This window comes from Cuculus canorus, chromosome 2 (assembly GCF_017976375.1).
Source record: "Cuculus canorus isolate bCucCan1 chromosome 2, bCucCan1.pri, whole genome shotgun sequence".
In the NCBI taxonomy this organism is placed as follows: domain Eukaryota; kingdom Metazoa; phylum Chordata; class Aves; order Cuculiformes; family Cuculidae; genus Cuculus; species Cuculus canorus.
In genome coordinates, this window is record NC_071402.1 from 142639124 (window position 1) to 142654926 (window position 15803).

At 40.6% G+C, this 15803-nt stretch overlaps 1 protein-coding gene across 1 annotated transcript in view; it reads left to right on the plus strand.

Moving 5' to 3' along the window:
* Positions 1-5903, plus strand: part of GPR158 (G protein-coupled receptor 158) — a 189355-nt gene extending 183452 nt beyond the window's left edge. The window contains exon 11 of the mRNA XM_009569336.2: positions 164-5903. Coding sequence (XP_009567631.2) covers positions 164-1618 — 1455 coding nt within the window. The 3' untranslated portion in view covers positions 1619-5903. The remainder of the gene's footprint in view (positions 1-163) is intronic.
* The last annotated feature ends 9900 nt before the right edge of the window (positions 5904-15803 follow it).

Sequence of the window (15803 nt, forward strand, 5' to 3'; positions counted from 1 at the left end):
CAAGTTGATGGAGAAATGACATAGTCAAGAATTAGAAAAGAGAGTGAAATAAATATAATGCTATTTTTAGAGCAATGAGTAATGATCTAAAAATTCATCAGGCTGCTTGTTTAACTGGACTTGCTCTGTACATACTAGTTTTGCCATTCACTTTGCTTTGCAGGATGAGTTGAAGAAACTATATGCCCAGCTTGAAATCTATAAAAGGAAAAAGATGATTGCTAATAACCCACACCTCCAGAAAAAAAGGTGCTCTAAAAAGGGCTTGGGGCGCTCGATAATGCGACGCATTACAGAAATCCCTGAAACAGTCACCAGGCAGTGCTCCCGGGACGAGAAGGACCTGATGGAGCACAGTGCTGTGAAGAACACGGCCACACTGAGAAAAAACCCACAGGATTCCACAAGTTCTGCAAAGCCTAAAGAAGAGACTTTGAAAAACAGAGTCTTTTCATTAAAAAAGTCGCACAGCACTTATGATCATGTTAGGGATCAAACAGAAGAACCAAATAGCTTAACTATGGAAAGCACAGAAGTTACAGCTACCGAGAATTCACTTCTGGATTCCATGCATGGTAACAAATTAACCAAAAATGCTCCAGAAAGAGTTGAAGCTGCTTCCACTGAATCGGTCCCTTTAGTGTGCAAATCAGTAAGTGCACATAACTTAAGTGCCGATAAGAAGCCTCTGCATCCAAGAACATCTGTGTTACAAAAATCCCTCAGTGTTATTGCTAGTGCCAAGGAAAAGACTCTTGGACTAACGGGTAAAACACAAAGTCTAGAAGAAAGTGCTAAAACTCATAAGTCTCAGCCGAAGGGTAAAGAAGCCAACAGAAAGCACTCAGCCTCTGATAAAGGGGAGAATAAGGATTCCAACCAGAAGAATTCTACCCCCTCTGAGGAAACAAAGAAAACCCATAAATCTGGAATTATCAAACAGCAAAGGGTTAGTCAAACACCTGCAAATCCAGACACAGGCCCAGGTAAGTCTCTGCACAAGGACAATTTCGACATAGGAGAAGTTTGTCCTTGGGAGTTATATGACCAAACTCCTGGTCCTGTGCCTTCTGACTCTAAAGTTCAAAAACATGTGTCTATTGCTTCCTCAGAGCCAGAGAAAAACCACTCTTCCCAGCCAAAGGGTAAGACTCACCATAAGCTGAAGACATCTGAGGGGTATCAACAGTCAAATCAAAAGAGCTCAGAGAAGGTGGAGGCAGCCACTGGGGAGACACAAGAACAGCAGGTCTCTGAAAATGAGAAAAACCAAACAAATTTGAAGTCTCAGGTCTTCCCTGGGCTGAAGGGTCAGAATGTTAACAGATATACACCTAATACCGGTGCTGGGGAGCAGGAGGAGCTAACCCAGAAAGCAGCAGGAAAGGAAAACCTCAATAAACTGGCAGAACAGAAAAAAAATGCCTCTTCTGAGGGAAATGTGCTTTCATCTGACTCCCGTAAGCCAAGTAGTTACTTACAGCAACCTTTAGTATCTCGAGCTGAAGTCTGCCCTTGGGAGTATGATACACCAGATTTACCAAATGCAGAAAGAAGTGTAGCTTTATCGAACACCTCTGCTATAAGTGCAAATAAAACAGCAACACCTCGAAAATAAGAGGCTTTTGGACTGAGGAGAGTAGCAACACTGAGAAGAAAGGCAACAGGAAAGACAGAGAGGACTTAGGCCAAAAGGATCTGAAAATTCCTAAGGAGCATCACTTAAATCAATGGAATCAGCACTACAAATAAGTAGGAGTTTAGCAAAGTAAATTATCATGAATGTTGTTATTATTTATTTGTTGAGTGCCAATAATGTGATTAGCAGTGCCCAGAATATGCCCAGAATAAGGATTTTACTGTGTCAGTGAAAGAAACTTGCCTTTGTGAAATCACTTCTCTTTTAAAAGGAAAAGAATATGACAGTGACAAATACACAGTATAGATCTTAACTGAATTATTTCTAAATGCCACAACTGGCTTTAACTTGCCCTTGGGACTTTAAAGATCCAGCAGAAACAGGGCACAGAAAATGTCCTGGTGACAAAAAGGGATATCAGTGAGCAGCTTATTAAAATGATGACTTTTCACTTTACCTATTTAATCTAGATAACACTGCTAACTCAATGCATCCCAAAAATACATTTTATATAATGATTGCTCTCATTTTCTAATTACTGTGTGTTTGAGTACATTGTTGTGTCTCATATTAAAGCATTCCAGATTGTATCATTTTTGCAAATAACTTTGATATTATGTGACACAACAACGCATTTATGCAATCTGCAGATACTTTCTTCTAATTGCAAGTTAAAATACCTGCTGTAGAGTTTTTTGTTTATATGTAGAATTGCAGTAGTCTTTCACTGGCTATGGAAGCCGTAATTCATCTCGGGAAATTCCTTTGGGCTTTGGAGATGATTTTTTTTTCCTTTCCTGTGATTTATATAGTGAATTTTTTTGTTTACTCTGTTATTTAAATTTATAGTTTGATACTGTATTATTCAGGGGTTTTATATGCAGTAAGTTACTTGTTATGCACTTCCCTGTTAATGCTCATAGACTTTGTTAATAGTGGAAATTCAGTCATCTTAGCTGCGTGTTCTGGTAAATCTTAGGACAACTTACCTGTTGTTTGTTACTAATTGGAAAGTATCATCTAACAAACCAGAATTTTTACCTTAAACATTAATGGTGATGATGTTGTTCAGTATTCCTTACTGAGCAGATCCTACTAAATAAGACAAGGAAGAATGACAACAAATATACTGCAGAAATGATCACCTGTTTTACCAAAACCAGAGAAGTCTGGGAAACATATTAGCTAGCTCATCAAGAAGAACAGTATACTGTTTATCTCTGTTGGCAAACCTCCAAAAATTGGAGTGGGAAGTCTAAAATATTACTCTCTCCCCGCATAAGCAATTGTAAGAGATAGTGAGAATGGAATGATGCTATCTCTCTCCCACTCTCAAAAATGCTTTGATTGTTTTTAAATTTATTTATACATATATTTGCAGTAAAAGTTACTGTTTAATGCAGTGCTAATTTAATAGCTACAGTCCTCATCGTGCATATAAGATTAATTCATAGATGGCCCACTCACAGCTATGAGATATAGTGATGGTTCACCGTCAGGGCCTGAGGATATTTTGTAAATATTCTGAGGCATAGCGCTACTAATAAAAAATCCTCAGCCATTTAAATGCAGTACCAATAAAGTGCTATTCACTAAAATTTGCCATACATACAGTACTCCAAAACAAAGACAGCTCAGCCCTAAAGAACTTGTGCAATTTGAGAGAAGTGATGGGATTTAGTAGAAGAACATGAAATGAGGGTGATTGGATAGAATATGTTGTTTGTTATATATAAAATATATATATAAAATAGATATTTATATATGTTTAATATATATATATATAATGTCATATCAAATACACACATGCACATACATGTATGTAGTATAAACTGATTTTTGTGGCATCATAGAAAAAATGGCTTAAGATTAAATGCGATGAGCAGACTGACTTAGACAAGCTAGACATGAGGAGGACTTCTGTCTCCTTTAAAAAGGACGGGAGACTATGGGCATGTCTACAGTGACAGATCAAGTTGGATCTGATTTCCCTACTGCCTCTGCTAAGCCCAAAACTGAAACGTGCTGACACTTGAATCAGCTGGGGAGAAGTTGGCTCAGGTCTCGGGTCTCTCAGGTGCTGTCTAAACACATGGGTCTCACTCAAATCGTGCTCTTTAGCTCCAGATTAAAGCAGCCAAACTGCCCCAGCTAACCTGATTAGCCTGGATGGCACTCAGTTCCACCATGGGGACATGCTGACTTTGGTTCATTGCTACCCTGGGCTTGTCCACCTCTCCCACCCCTCTGTTCTAGGGTGTAGTTATGGCCTAGGAGATCCAGTCTTTGCCTTCAAAACACATCTCCTGCCAGGACCCTTGCAGCCTGTGAAAGGGAGTCAGACATCTGAGTCTGGGTGCTTTGTACATCTGTGCATCCACTTGGCACACACAGAGCCAATGGCATCCTCCATGCAGCCCAAATCCAGCTCTCTGCTCAGTGTGGAAAAGAACTGAGGCTAGGCCCAGTGCTCCCAGGTTCTCCCCTTCCAGTCCCAGACACTCATGAGATTTGTCTGTAACTTTTCTAACAACTTCAGTGGGATTTGATCAGCTCTTCAGAGAGAAAGTAACCCTAAATTTCTTTGCATGGGAAGAAGTCTGTCCTGGGAACACGGCTTTCTGGTACTCCAACAGGAGCACACTATCCTTTGTGCAGAGAGAGGCACAACTTTAAACCTGATGAGTATAGCGACCACCTCACACCTCCCCTGCCCTTGAAAGGAGGTTCCGCAGCCCATCTCAGCAGGGATTTGTGTGAACAGAGTAAGGGGGACAGCTTATGGGAGGTTGCCCTGACTCACTAACAGGAGTCAGCACTAAGTCAGAGCCAGGTGCTGAGGCTGGAAGTGGGCATCCATGAGGAAGAAATGAAAGATGTTTGTACATATTCACTGCCCATTAGATACAGACGGTCACAAGGTGCAGGTGCCAGCCCTGCTGCCCTTGCTCATCTTCTTGCCCTCCATCCTTTACCTTGGAGCTGAGTGAGGACATGCTGCTCTGCAGCAGCTGTGTTGGGGTGCAACAGGCACCAAGGAACTCACATCAGCAAAGTGTCCACACAGTTCCACTGTCCTTTGCATCACTGGCAGGATCGAGCCCTTCATGCATGACTACCTCTGTGCCACCTCTATCTATCTAAAATTTCTTGCTTGTTTTCTTTTCCCTTTCTTTCTTTTTTAAAAGATAATTTCTTTAGAAACATAGAAACAAAGCCCATTCCTTCTGGTGTAGAACAGCCCAGCTGCATGGCAAGCAGAAGAATGATGGCTTATTTACCAGGGAAGGCACTGGCTTGTATATTCTTGTTTGGTTTGAGTTAGTTTCATCCTGACTCTTTCCCTCACTTCTTAAAAAAATGTTTATTATTGTTCTTTAGGCTTGTTGTAGTCACATCTCCCAAGACTGATACAGTTGGAGAACTTGCCTTTAGAAAGCAACACATCTTTCCTCATTTTATTTAGCAACTGATATTTGGGCTAGCAATTCAATTGGGACTTGAAAATATTTCGCGCTTAAGCAAATGAGGAGCCAAACTTCATTCAACTATACTATTTCACTATGATGCTGCTAGAAGCATTGCTTAATGAAGACATACTACGTTAGACATGAATAATATTCTGTATTTCATAGATTTTTCTTCACCAGCATATATTGGCTAGATTGCTTAGTTGTCTTTTTCTGGAGTTTCATTATCATTATTCAGCCGAGAGAAGTGCAACTCTAGAATTAAGATGTTTTCTAGCAGATCTCTTAAGAGAAAAGATAATAAACACTAAGGTCACAAACATTTGCTAGGTTGTCCTTTTAAATGCATGTGCAAGCTGCATTTATCCTTTGTTTCTAAGCCATCGTTTATAAATAATTAGATTTATACCAATCCTATTAGACTTGTATAATTTATGCAAGATTATACGCTTTAAAATATAAATCAGTACACACCTATCATCAGCTTTGGTGGCATCATAGAACTGAAACCGGACAGTACTTTTATATTTGCTCTCCTTAGGCTTTTGCATGCGTATGACAACAGGCAGGCCTGAGAAAACACTGCCTTTTGACTTTTAACATTTTAGCTACTCCGAGTTGTAGAGTATATAAATCCGTAAGTCTCTTCACTTTATAATGTGGTTCTTATAACAATGTTATCTGGCAACCAACAGCATCCACCATGAAATACTTGATAGATTTATGTTGTAATGTGTTGCAGCATGTAAATAATGTAACTTCTCTGCAATAAAGCACATTTATATGAAATCTGTCTGCAGGTTTTTTTTTATGTTGCGATTTTCTGAAGTCACTACTGATGTGAACTAAAGAAGTTTCTCATCAAACTTCTAAAATAACCAACAATGAGTTTTACAGCTTATATGATCTGATCACATCATTAGCATTTGCCAGGTTTTCCCCATATTTTCTTGATATCAGCTTTTAAACTAGATGTGTACTGTGTTCAGGATTTCAGGTTAAGGAAATAATAGCTCTGTTTTCTCAGTGGCCGCAGTTTTCACATCAAAATTGTATGGTCCATGCTATACTCTCCTGAATTTAATGACAAACGGAATGTAAGAAAATATTAGAAAGTAAATAAATACCATTTTATGATGTCTTTGTAAAATCCTATAGCTCATCTGCACTACATGCTTGCATGCTTAGATTCCTCGTCTAAAATATATATCTAACAGATATAGAAAATATACAAAGAATAGTAACAAAGATGATCAGACCCAGAGAATGGCTGCTTTGTAAGGAGTGACTAAATCAAATGCAACTTGTTTACATTGGGAGAGAAATGATTGACAGAAGGATATGACCTACATAAAATTATGACTTGTCCAAAGATAATTAGGAAACTGGTATTTGCTGGGTTTTGTCATGTGGGAACTACAGGATGCCCAGGGTGGCCATCACACAGCAGTTTAAAACAAATGTTTTCTTCTACGTATAGCATAAATAAATTGTGGTGCTCATTTTCACAGATTGCTGTGGATATGAGATCAAAAAGCATCAGAGAGGTCATAGAAAATAAATCCATTAAGATCCCCGAGTATGGTGGATACAAAGCTTTTAAATCCCTAATCTATAGATGGGTGGTAAGTAGAGGAGTTGTCTTTGCAATAATCACCCTGTTTTCTTTCCATAATCACTCACTGCTGGATATGGTGCTAGAAGAGCGTTTCATTGAACAAATGTCTGTATAAATACAGATATTTAGGCTCAATTAGGTTATTTTCTGCTGACATCCCTGTTTTTTAATGACCTATTACTGATGTAGGAGTTCTGGTAGGTTCTTCATTTGTACTTTCCCCAGTGCCTCCTGGGCTGAAATGCTGTCATTTAGTTAACAAGTGTGAGTTGTGGTATCAGGTGTAATAGGGAAGCTGAGGGGGAGGGAAGGGGAAAAGAATTACTGTGTACAAGTCCTTTGCAAGCAAGAAGTCCAGATATCAGAAAAGTAAGGCCTGGAGACTTTCCTGTGAACCACTTCACGAGGCTTAGCTCAAACCTTGAGCAGTTGATGCACAGTTGAAAGAATGTTTTCCCCCAAAAATGACCAAACCCTAAAAGAAGGATAATGTTTTTCTCTAACTCTTTGAGGATATTTTTAAGTGAGTACTGGATTCTGAAGGAACCATTAAGTAAATTCTAAATTTTGGAGAATGCAGTGAATGCAGTTCTTAAAAATGGCAGTTGACTTGGTTCAGGGTTACAGGGCTGCGTGCCTGCCTGCAGAGAAGTTATGTCAAGCTAAACTGTTGTGTTGTTTGGGGGCGGGGGCGTGTTCTTAATTAAATAGTACTTCTGACAGGTTGGAGCGAACTTTTTCCAATTTTAAAGGAGCTTTTTTTATTGACTCAGAAATTAGCTTTAGCCATGCTAGAAATTTGGTAAAAGATATTGATGGTTTCACTTGGTTTGGCAAGCTGCCACCATGTTGCAATATTCATTCTTCTGGTTCTTTAATACTTGGAAAATTGAACATTATCTCTCCATTTATGCAGGTGATTTTTCTTTATACCATTTATTTATGAGTTAGCTCTTTTAGTCACTGCAAGTGTACAAAGAAATCTAACACCGGACCATCAAATTACTGGATTATAGATTTCTGAACATGTAAGTTGAGTCCAATGTTTCATTGTGACAAAGCTTGGAAAAGCATTACATCATGACCAAAATATCCATATATTTTCAAAATGTGCATTTATGATCTTCTGTATAATATAGATACACATATCTTATATACAAGTGTCCAGAATTATTATTCCATCTTTGTAGCTGCAGAAGTCAAGGTTCTCTAGTGAATTGTTAGTGGCCTTTATAAGCATTTAAAAGAGTATATTGCTTAACCTGTTCACTGGAAGTCTTCTAATAAAACTCGAACCACTGGCTGTCTTTCAGGTTTACCGGCATAATACATGTGCTAAATTAGGGCTTGCCAGCATATTTGCTTCTCAAATGCTGGAGAGATGTTCTGAGGCAGAGTGAACGCAGACATCTCCAGTCACACCACAACATGGGCTGTCGTGCCCACATGTGTGACCTCCTCTTGTTTTCCTGCTTGCTATCGGCCTGCTCTACCCTCACTTCATGAATCATGGCATCATGGAATCATGTAATAAACTTAAAAACCTGTATTTGGTTGATCTGCTTGGCAAACATCCTAAGGGTGGCTTTCAGTTGTACCTTTTCCTCTACTGCCGCACAGAAGTTGACAAGAGCAGTGGTGATGACCTGGGCTGGTGTGTTACGGGCATGCAGGAATGCCAGAGCAGGGCAGACTAGGACTTTTGGAAGCTACCTGGATCTGTTCAGAGTTGAATTCTATTAGCTGTACTGCTAGACAGATGATGATGACAGTGAGTTTAGACTCGTTGTAGTGCTACATATGAGAAACAGGTTGCTTTGACATATTTCAGGGCTAAAGACAGTTTCATATAATGATGTCTTTGTTCCATGAATATTTTTTTGAAGCTGCAGGGTGGCAAGAACTGTGTGGTTCCAAGCAGTTATCTTGGAGACTTCACCAAGAGAAAATCACAGCAGGACTGGAGAAGGCACCTATCCAACTCCATTCCTACATCACATTTGATGAGGTACTTGGCAAATGCACCTGATTTGTGTAAGCTAGCAAAATTGGCTAGCACTCCTCTGTAGGCAGTGTATTTTAATAGTTACGTTTCTACTCATTTTAATGCTTTTATAAAATACCAGTTCCCCTTCCTTGACAGTAGTTTTGTTATCTCTATGGGGTTTTTTTCCAGTTATTTACAGGAACTTGCTGGAAAATGTTGATTTGACAGTAGTTTTGTTATCTCTATGGGGTTTTTTTTCCAGTTATTTACAGGAACTTGCTGGAAAATGTTGATTTGATATGTACTGTTTTAATGACCAAACAAATCACAGTATTGCTAGCAAAATGCTACATTTGTTACTTTCTACGGTATTTAAATGTATTTTTGCTTCCAGAGTTTATCATTAATTGTAGATTGCAACTGTGCACTGCACGACCTTTCCATTCAACTGTTTGTGGTCTGCATTACAGCTGGAACTACAAAATCATAATGTAATGAAAATCCAGTAACCAGGTAGGATTTGGATTTTTTTGGGATTTGCCATCTTGTCAGTGTCTGACAAGTTAAACTACTTGCTAAACCACTTGCTCTGGTGTTTCATGCATTACGTTATAAATTTAGATAGTCTTCTTAATTCCTCAGGAATAACGTTATATTTCAATATAATAGGCTAGCAGATAATAATAAAAACTCAATGAGAAAATGATTATATATTGCTTTTCTTTGTTAAACACAGGACAGTGAAAACATGAAAACCCTGGCATATTGGGGGGAAGAAAACAAAACAATGAGAATTTTGTTTATTAAGTTCCCATTGAAAAACTTTATTTTTAGTATTAAAGAGCTTAGAGAAAACTTTACTAGATTTCTAATTGATCAAATCCTGCTTTGTACATTCTGTGTATTTGAATTACTTGTGATTTCAGCTGAAATATGTATGTATCTTGTAGTTCTTGCCCAAAAATCTTCTTTTTTTTCACTAGAGATGCATTTGACCCAGTGGGAATGGATTTCAACAGAGGTGCAGAAATCTCATCTGTATATATTGAAGGTTGATGCCTGCGAATGATTGTGTTTAGATTAAGGCACCATTTTATGCTGATTAATTCTTAGCATAGAAATAGCTGATTTTTCAAAGCCACCAGAAAAAGAATTTAGTGTCCAGTTCTCTTTGAATTCAATTACTTACTTGAAAACTCCAGCCTGAAAGACTAGATTATTGTTTTTGATGGTGTGATGAGTCTTTACATATGGCAAATAGAAAATCTGCAAAGCCAGCAAAAGAGCCCATGCCCTCATACAACCAATTGGACAAACAGGCTAAGCCAGGTGGAATCTTGGCACGGGAAACTGTTTTGAACAGTGCACCAGGCCACACATTGACTATACCCAGAATTAGTTCATTTTTGATTACCAAGGATGAGTCATTAGAGCTAAAATTATTAGAACTAAACAGAAGAGAGAATGCATTTGACAGCAGAGGCACCTTTTCACCAAGACTGGCCTGGAGAGACCACAAGCTCTTAACTAGGCCACCGAATGAGCTGGCCCACCTTAAGTCAGAATCTGGTTCACTTTCTTACTAGGGAAACAGAAACCTGCTGTCAGCAATCCTCCTGATACAAAACCCTTAAGGAACAAAAAAGCATTCGCCATCCCAAGAGCTGCCACTGCCCACTTTACATCTCTGCTTTTCAGCTGGTGGTCCCACCAGGTGCCTACTGCCCTTTGCCACCCTGCAGGCAGTACAAAAGGTTTGTTTGCCTTTTCCTTGGAAATGTCACAGTGTCTTATGCGTGGTTTTGCTGTCTATTCAGCCAGAGGCCAGAACCATTGTGCTGCAAGCTAAAGTTCTTTTCAGCTTTTTCTCCTGGCTGTTCAGCTGCCTTTGATCCCCTGGAGTAACTTTCCCAGAGCCCAAGTCCTGGGCAGATGTCAGCACTATTGTCTTCATCTTCTCATAACACCATGCTTAATTTTTAAATCATATGTTACCATACAGACTAGAGCTGTCTTGGTAAAATACAATCCCCCCAACCCTCCCTCAAACCAGAGATAGCTAGTGCAAGGCCACACTCAAACAATTTTCTGCCGGGCTGTAAACTTCAAATGTAATATTTGGCAAACCGTTTAGGGGTACTTTTTTACACAGGTCTAGCTCCCAGGCTCCCTATGGTTCAGTTTTGCATTGTTGTGTGGGGATGACCCGACTGCTTCCAGAAGATGGTAGGAAGGAGGATGCACTCAAAGTCTTAGAGTCTTCTGATACTCCGGATAAGAAATACGAGCATGATACTTGCTCCTTGCCTTTTGTATGACAATGGATTATATAGTGTTGAAGTAAAATGCATATTGATTCACAAAGTAGATGATTATCAACTTACAAGTTATGGAAACTTGGTTAATGTAAGCAAGTTTATACTATGTGAAATTCCTCTTAGCTCTTTTATAATTTGCATTTGTTCTTAGCAAAACAGATAAAACCCAGAGAAACTCAAAGTTGAACTGACCTGACCTTTTGCTATATTAATGTTCCCATGCTTTTCAAATGTAGGAAATTAACCCTTACTGGTTCTTAGCACCAGCATCAGGAGCTCTCCAGAATTTCACTTGCCTACCTGCACAACTTGCTGGTGTCATCACAGCATTCCTGCGTACACAGGAAGAGCAGATTAAAAATCCTCCTTGCTTCTCCAAATACTATCCAAATGTCACAGGAACTGTCTTGAGTATTTGGGTGTCTGGTACATCTGGTACAGTTTTGTACATCTGTTTAATTTCAGCAGCTCTTCATCTCTGTTCAATTCCATGGAGCCAGGTAAATTCAAAGAAATATCAAAGCCTGTTTCTCTTTACGTCCTTAACTAAAATAGCTGGGCTCCTTAAACAGAGCTGACTCTGCTCAAAAGAAAAGTAAGTCGTGGTACAATGTGGAGATCAAATCTGTTGTGAGAATCCAGTTTATTTGTATTGAATGTCATTGTCATAACCTTCATGCAAAGTAAACCCAGATCTTGAAGAAAGCCTTAAGTGCATTTCCTGATCCTCCTTTCTACTGTTCTCTACTGATCTCCTTCAAGGACCGCATTTTCTCCCTCTCTCACAAAGAGTGATCAAAATGAGCTCATTTGCTAACATAGGCTCAGATGCACAGATATTTCCTAGGCTTGCTGTTTTATGTCTATAACCCATGACTGTGGATTTCTTTTATAATCCCTTTTGCACATTTAATGTCCAGCTCTTGCTCAGCCTGGTTAGAGCTCTTCTCCTTTAGTGGAATTTTTCTGCTCTGTCAGTTGCTCCTGATTAGGACACTGGAAACAGAAGAGACCTAGAAGCGTTAAGAATTGAGGTGTTTTCAAAAATTTTGTTTACCCTGCGTCTCCCGCATATTTCCTTCTCTTTGATTCTTAGCTTCTCTGTGGTTGTCTCAGGTATGGAAACTTTGTGTTACAGTTTTTCTCTGCCTTTTCCACTAGTCCTATGCTTCGTGCCTTTGCTAAACTCTACTGTGTTTCCTATTCTTGCAGCTTCAAAATCATTTCAGTTAGCACAGACCACGTGCTCTCCCTTCATCTCCCAAACATTTATCACCCCTCATCTTGACTTCTGCTCCGAATTCTCTTCTCCCCATTTACACATGCATTTTCCTCCAGACACTGCTGCCCACTGAACATAACCACCTGCTCTGCTTTAAACCCCCAAGCATTTCTGGGTTCTCTGAGAAGCACAAAGCAGGAGTGGCAGCATCTTTGCATCAATTTCGTTTTTTGTAGGCACTGTGCAAATATGTGCATACATAAATAAGTGTCGATTTATTTTTTTTTACTCCTTGCAGCCTAGGATTATCGGAAGATCAAGGCAAAAACAAAAGGGGAAGAGAGGTGACTACTGTGTGAGCATAATGAATGAATCACCGTCAAAAAATTTATTCACCACTTTTTCAGCTATATTTGTTTATTAAGATATTGCTTAAGATTTGTTATGAGTATTTTAAGGCAAAAAATAAAAGATGAAAGAGATGAAAATAATTTTGGGAGATTAAAATAATTTTGTTGACTAAACTAAAGTCATAGACTCATAGCATGGTTTGGATCGGAAGGAAACTTTAAGATCACCTAGCTCCAACTCCCCTGCCATGGACAGGAACATCTTCCCCTAGACCAGGTTCCTCAAAGCCCCATCCAACCTGGCCTTGAATGTTATCAGGGATGGGGCATCCACAGCTTCTCCGGGCAACCTGTTCCGCTGCCTCACTACCCTTGAAGTGAAGAATTTCTCTCTTGTATCTAATCTACACCTACCCTCTTTCAATTTAAAGCCTTTACTCCTTGTCCTGTCAGGACACACCCCTGCAGGAAGTCCCTTTTACAGCTTTCTTGTAGGTGCACTTTATGTACTATAAGGAAAGCTGCTATAAGGTCTCCCCAAAACCTTTTCTTCTCTAGGCTGAACAACCTCAGCTCTCTCAGCTTGTCATCATGAGACAGCTGATCCAGCTATCTGATCATCTTCATGGTCCCCCTCCATAATTACTTGAAAAGATCCATGTCCTTCTTATACTGGAGGTCCCAGAACTGAACACATTACTCCATTTGGGGGCTCAAGAGAATGCAGCAGAGGGTAAGAACCACCTTCCTTGACTTGCTGGTCACACTTCTTTTTATGCAGCCCAGGATACGATTTGCGTTCTAGACTGCAAGCGCATATCGATCACTCATGTAGACCTTCTCACCAGTGAACACCCCCAAGTCCTTCTCAACAGGGTTGTTCTCAATTCATCCTCTGCCCAGACTGTGCTTGTGCTTGCCCCAAGCTCTGTGCAGGACCTTGCACTTGGCCTCATTTAACTTCATGAGTTTAGCACAGGCCCACCTCTCAGTCTAAGTCCCTCTGGATGGTACACCTTCCCTCCAGCGTGTCAACTGTGATACACAGCTAGGTGTCATCAGCAAACTTGCTGAGGTGCACTCAATCCCACTGTTGATGTCTCCAACAAAGATGTTAAACAGTGCCAGTCCCAGTACTGACCCTTGAGAAATGCCGCTTGTCACTGTTCTCCACTTGGACCTCAAGCCATTGACCACAACTCTTTTAGTGTGACCACCCAGTCATTTCCTTATCCACCGAGTGGTCTATCTGTCAAATCCACGTCTCTCCAATTTAGAGACAAGAACGTTGTGTGGGACAGAGTCAAATGCTTTGCACAAGTCCAGGTAGATGACATCAGTTACTCTTCCCTTATCCACCAACACTGTAACCCCCTTGTAGAAGGACACCAGATTTTTCAGACACAATCTACCCTTAGAGAAGCAATGTTGGCTGTCACCAATCACCTCCATATTTTCCATGTGCCTCAGCAGAGTTTTCAGGAGGATCTGCTCCATCATCTTGCCAGGCACACAGGTCAGACTAACCGACCTGGAGTTCCCCAGGTCTTCCATTTTCCCTTTTTTAAAAAGAGGGATTATATTTCCCATTTTCCAGTCAGTGGGAACTTCACTGGACTGCAACAACTTCTCAAATGTTATGGAGAGTGGCTTGGCAACTTCATCTGCCAGGAGGACAGGGAAGTGATTCCAGACAGCCAGCATGGCTTCACCAAGGGCAAGTCCTGCCTGCTGGCTTTCTATGGTAAGACCACAGCAGTGGACACGGAGTGTAATCTATCTGGATTTCTGTAAAGCCTTTGACACAGTCCTCCACAACATCCTTCTTTCTATATTGGAAAGGTTGTATTTGATGGGTGGACCTTTCAGTGGATAAGGAATTATTTGGATGGTCTCATTCAGAGAATAGTGATCAAGAGCTTGATGTCCAGATTGAGATCCGTGACAAGTGGTGTCCCTCAGGGGTCTGAACTGGGAACAGTGCTGTTTAATATTTTCACTCATGATACAGACAATGAGATCGAGTGCACCAATGCATCGATGACACCAAGCTGAGCAGTGCAGTTGTCACAACAGAAGGACAGGATGTCTTCCAGAGGGATCTGGACAAACTGGAGAAGTGAATCTGTGTGAACCTCATGAGGTTCAACAAGGCCAGGTGCAAGGTCCTACACCTGGACTGGGAGAATCACTGATTTCAGTACAGGATGGGGAATGATGTGATTGAGAGCAGCCCTGTGGAGGACCTAGGTGTGCTGGTTGTTGAGAAGGTCAGTGTGAGCTGGCAATGAGAAGGCCAACTGTATCCTGGACTGCATCGAAAGAAGCATAGCCAGGAGATCAAGGGAGGTGATTCTCCCCTCTACTCAGATCTTGTGAGACCCCACCTGGAGTATGGTGTCCAGTTATGGAATCCCCAACTTAAGAAGGATAGGGAACTGTTGGAATGGGTCCAGCGGAGGGCCACGAAGATGATCAGAGGGCTGGAGCACCTCCCATACAAAGACAGGCTGAGAGAGTTAGGCTTGTTCAGCCTGGAGAAAAGAAGGCTCCAGGGAGAGCTTATAGCGACCTTCCAGTACCTGAAGGGGGCCTACAAGAAAGCTGGGGAGGGACTTTTTACAAGGGCATGTAGCAACAGGATGAGGGGGGATGACTTTAAATTGGACAGGGGAAGATTTAGATCAGACATTAGGAATAAATTCTTCACGATGAGGTAGTGAGGCATTAGAACAGGTTGCTCAGGGAAATTGTGGATTCCTCATCCCTGGAAGTGTTCATGGTCAGGTTGTACAAGGCCTTGAGCAGCCTGATCTACTGGGAGGTGTCTCTGCCCATCACAGGGGAGTTGGAACTGGATGATCTTTAAATTCTCTTCCAATCCAAATTGTTCTATGATTCTATGACTTCTGCACTTTCAGGTTCCTTAGATGGTCTTGAATCTCAGCTTCTCCTCCAGCGGGCATTTCTTCTTTCTCCAGTCCCTGCCTTTGCCTTCTTTGACCAGGTGGTGTGGCTAGAGCAGTTGCCAGTGAAGACTGAGGCAAAAAGTCTTTTAAGTACCTCAGCCTTCACCAAGTCTGCATGTATCCATACTGTTTCATGAATCGTACACTGTACAATAATATAGGAAGATTCTATGCTTGTTTAAATAAACTACAAATTCTTAGCAGAGTTTTATAGTTGCTTTTTCTAGCTG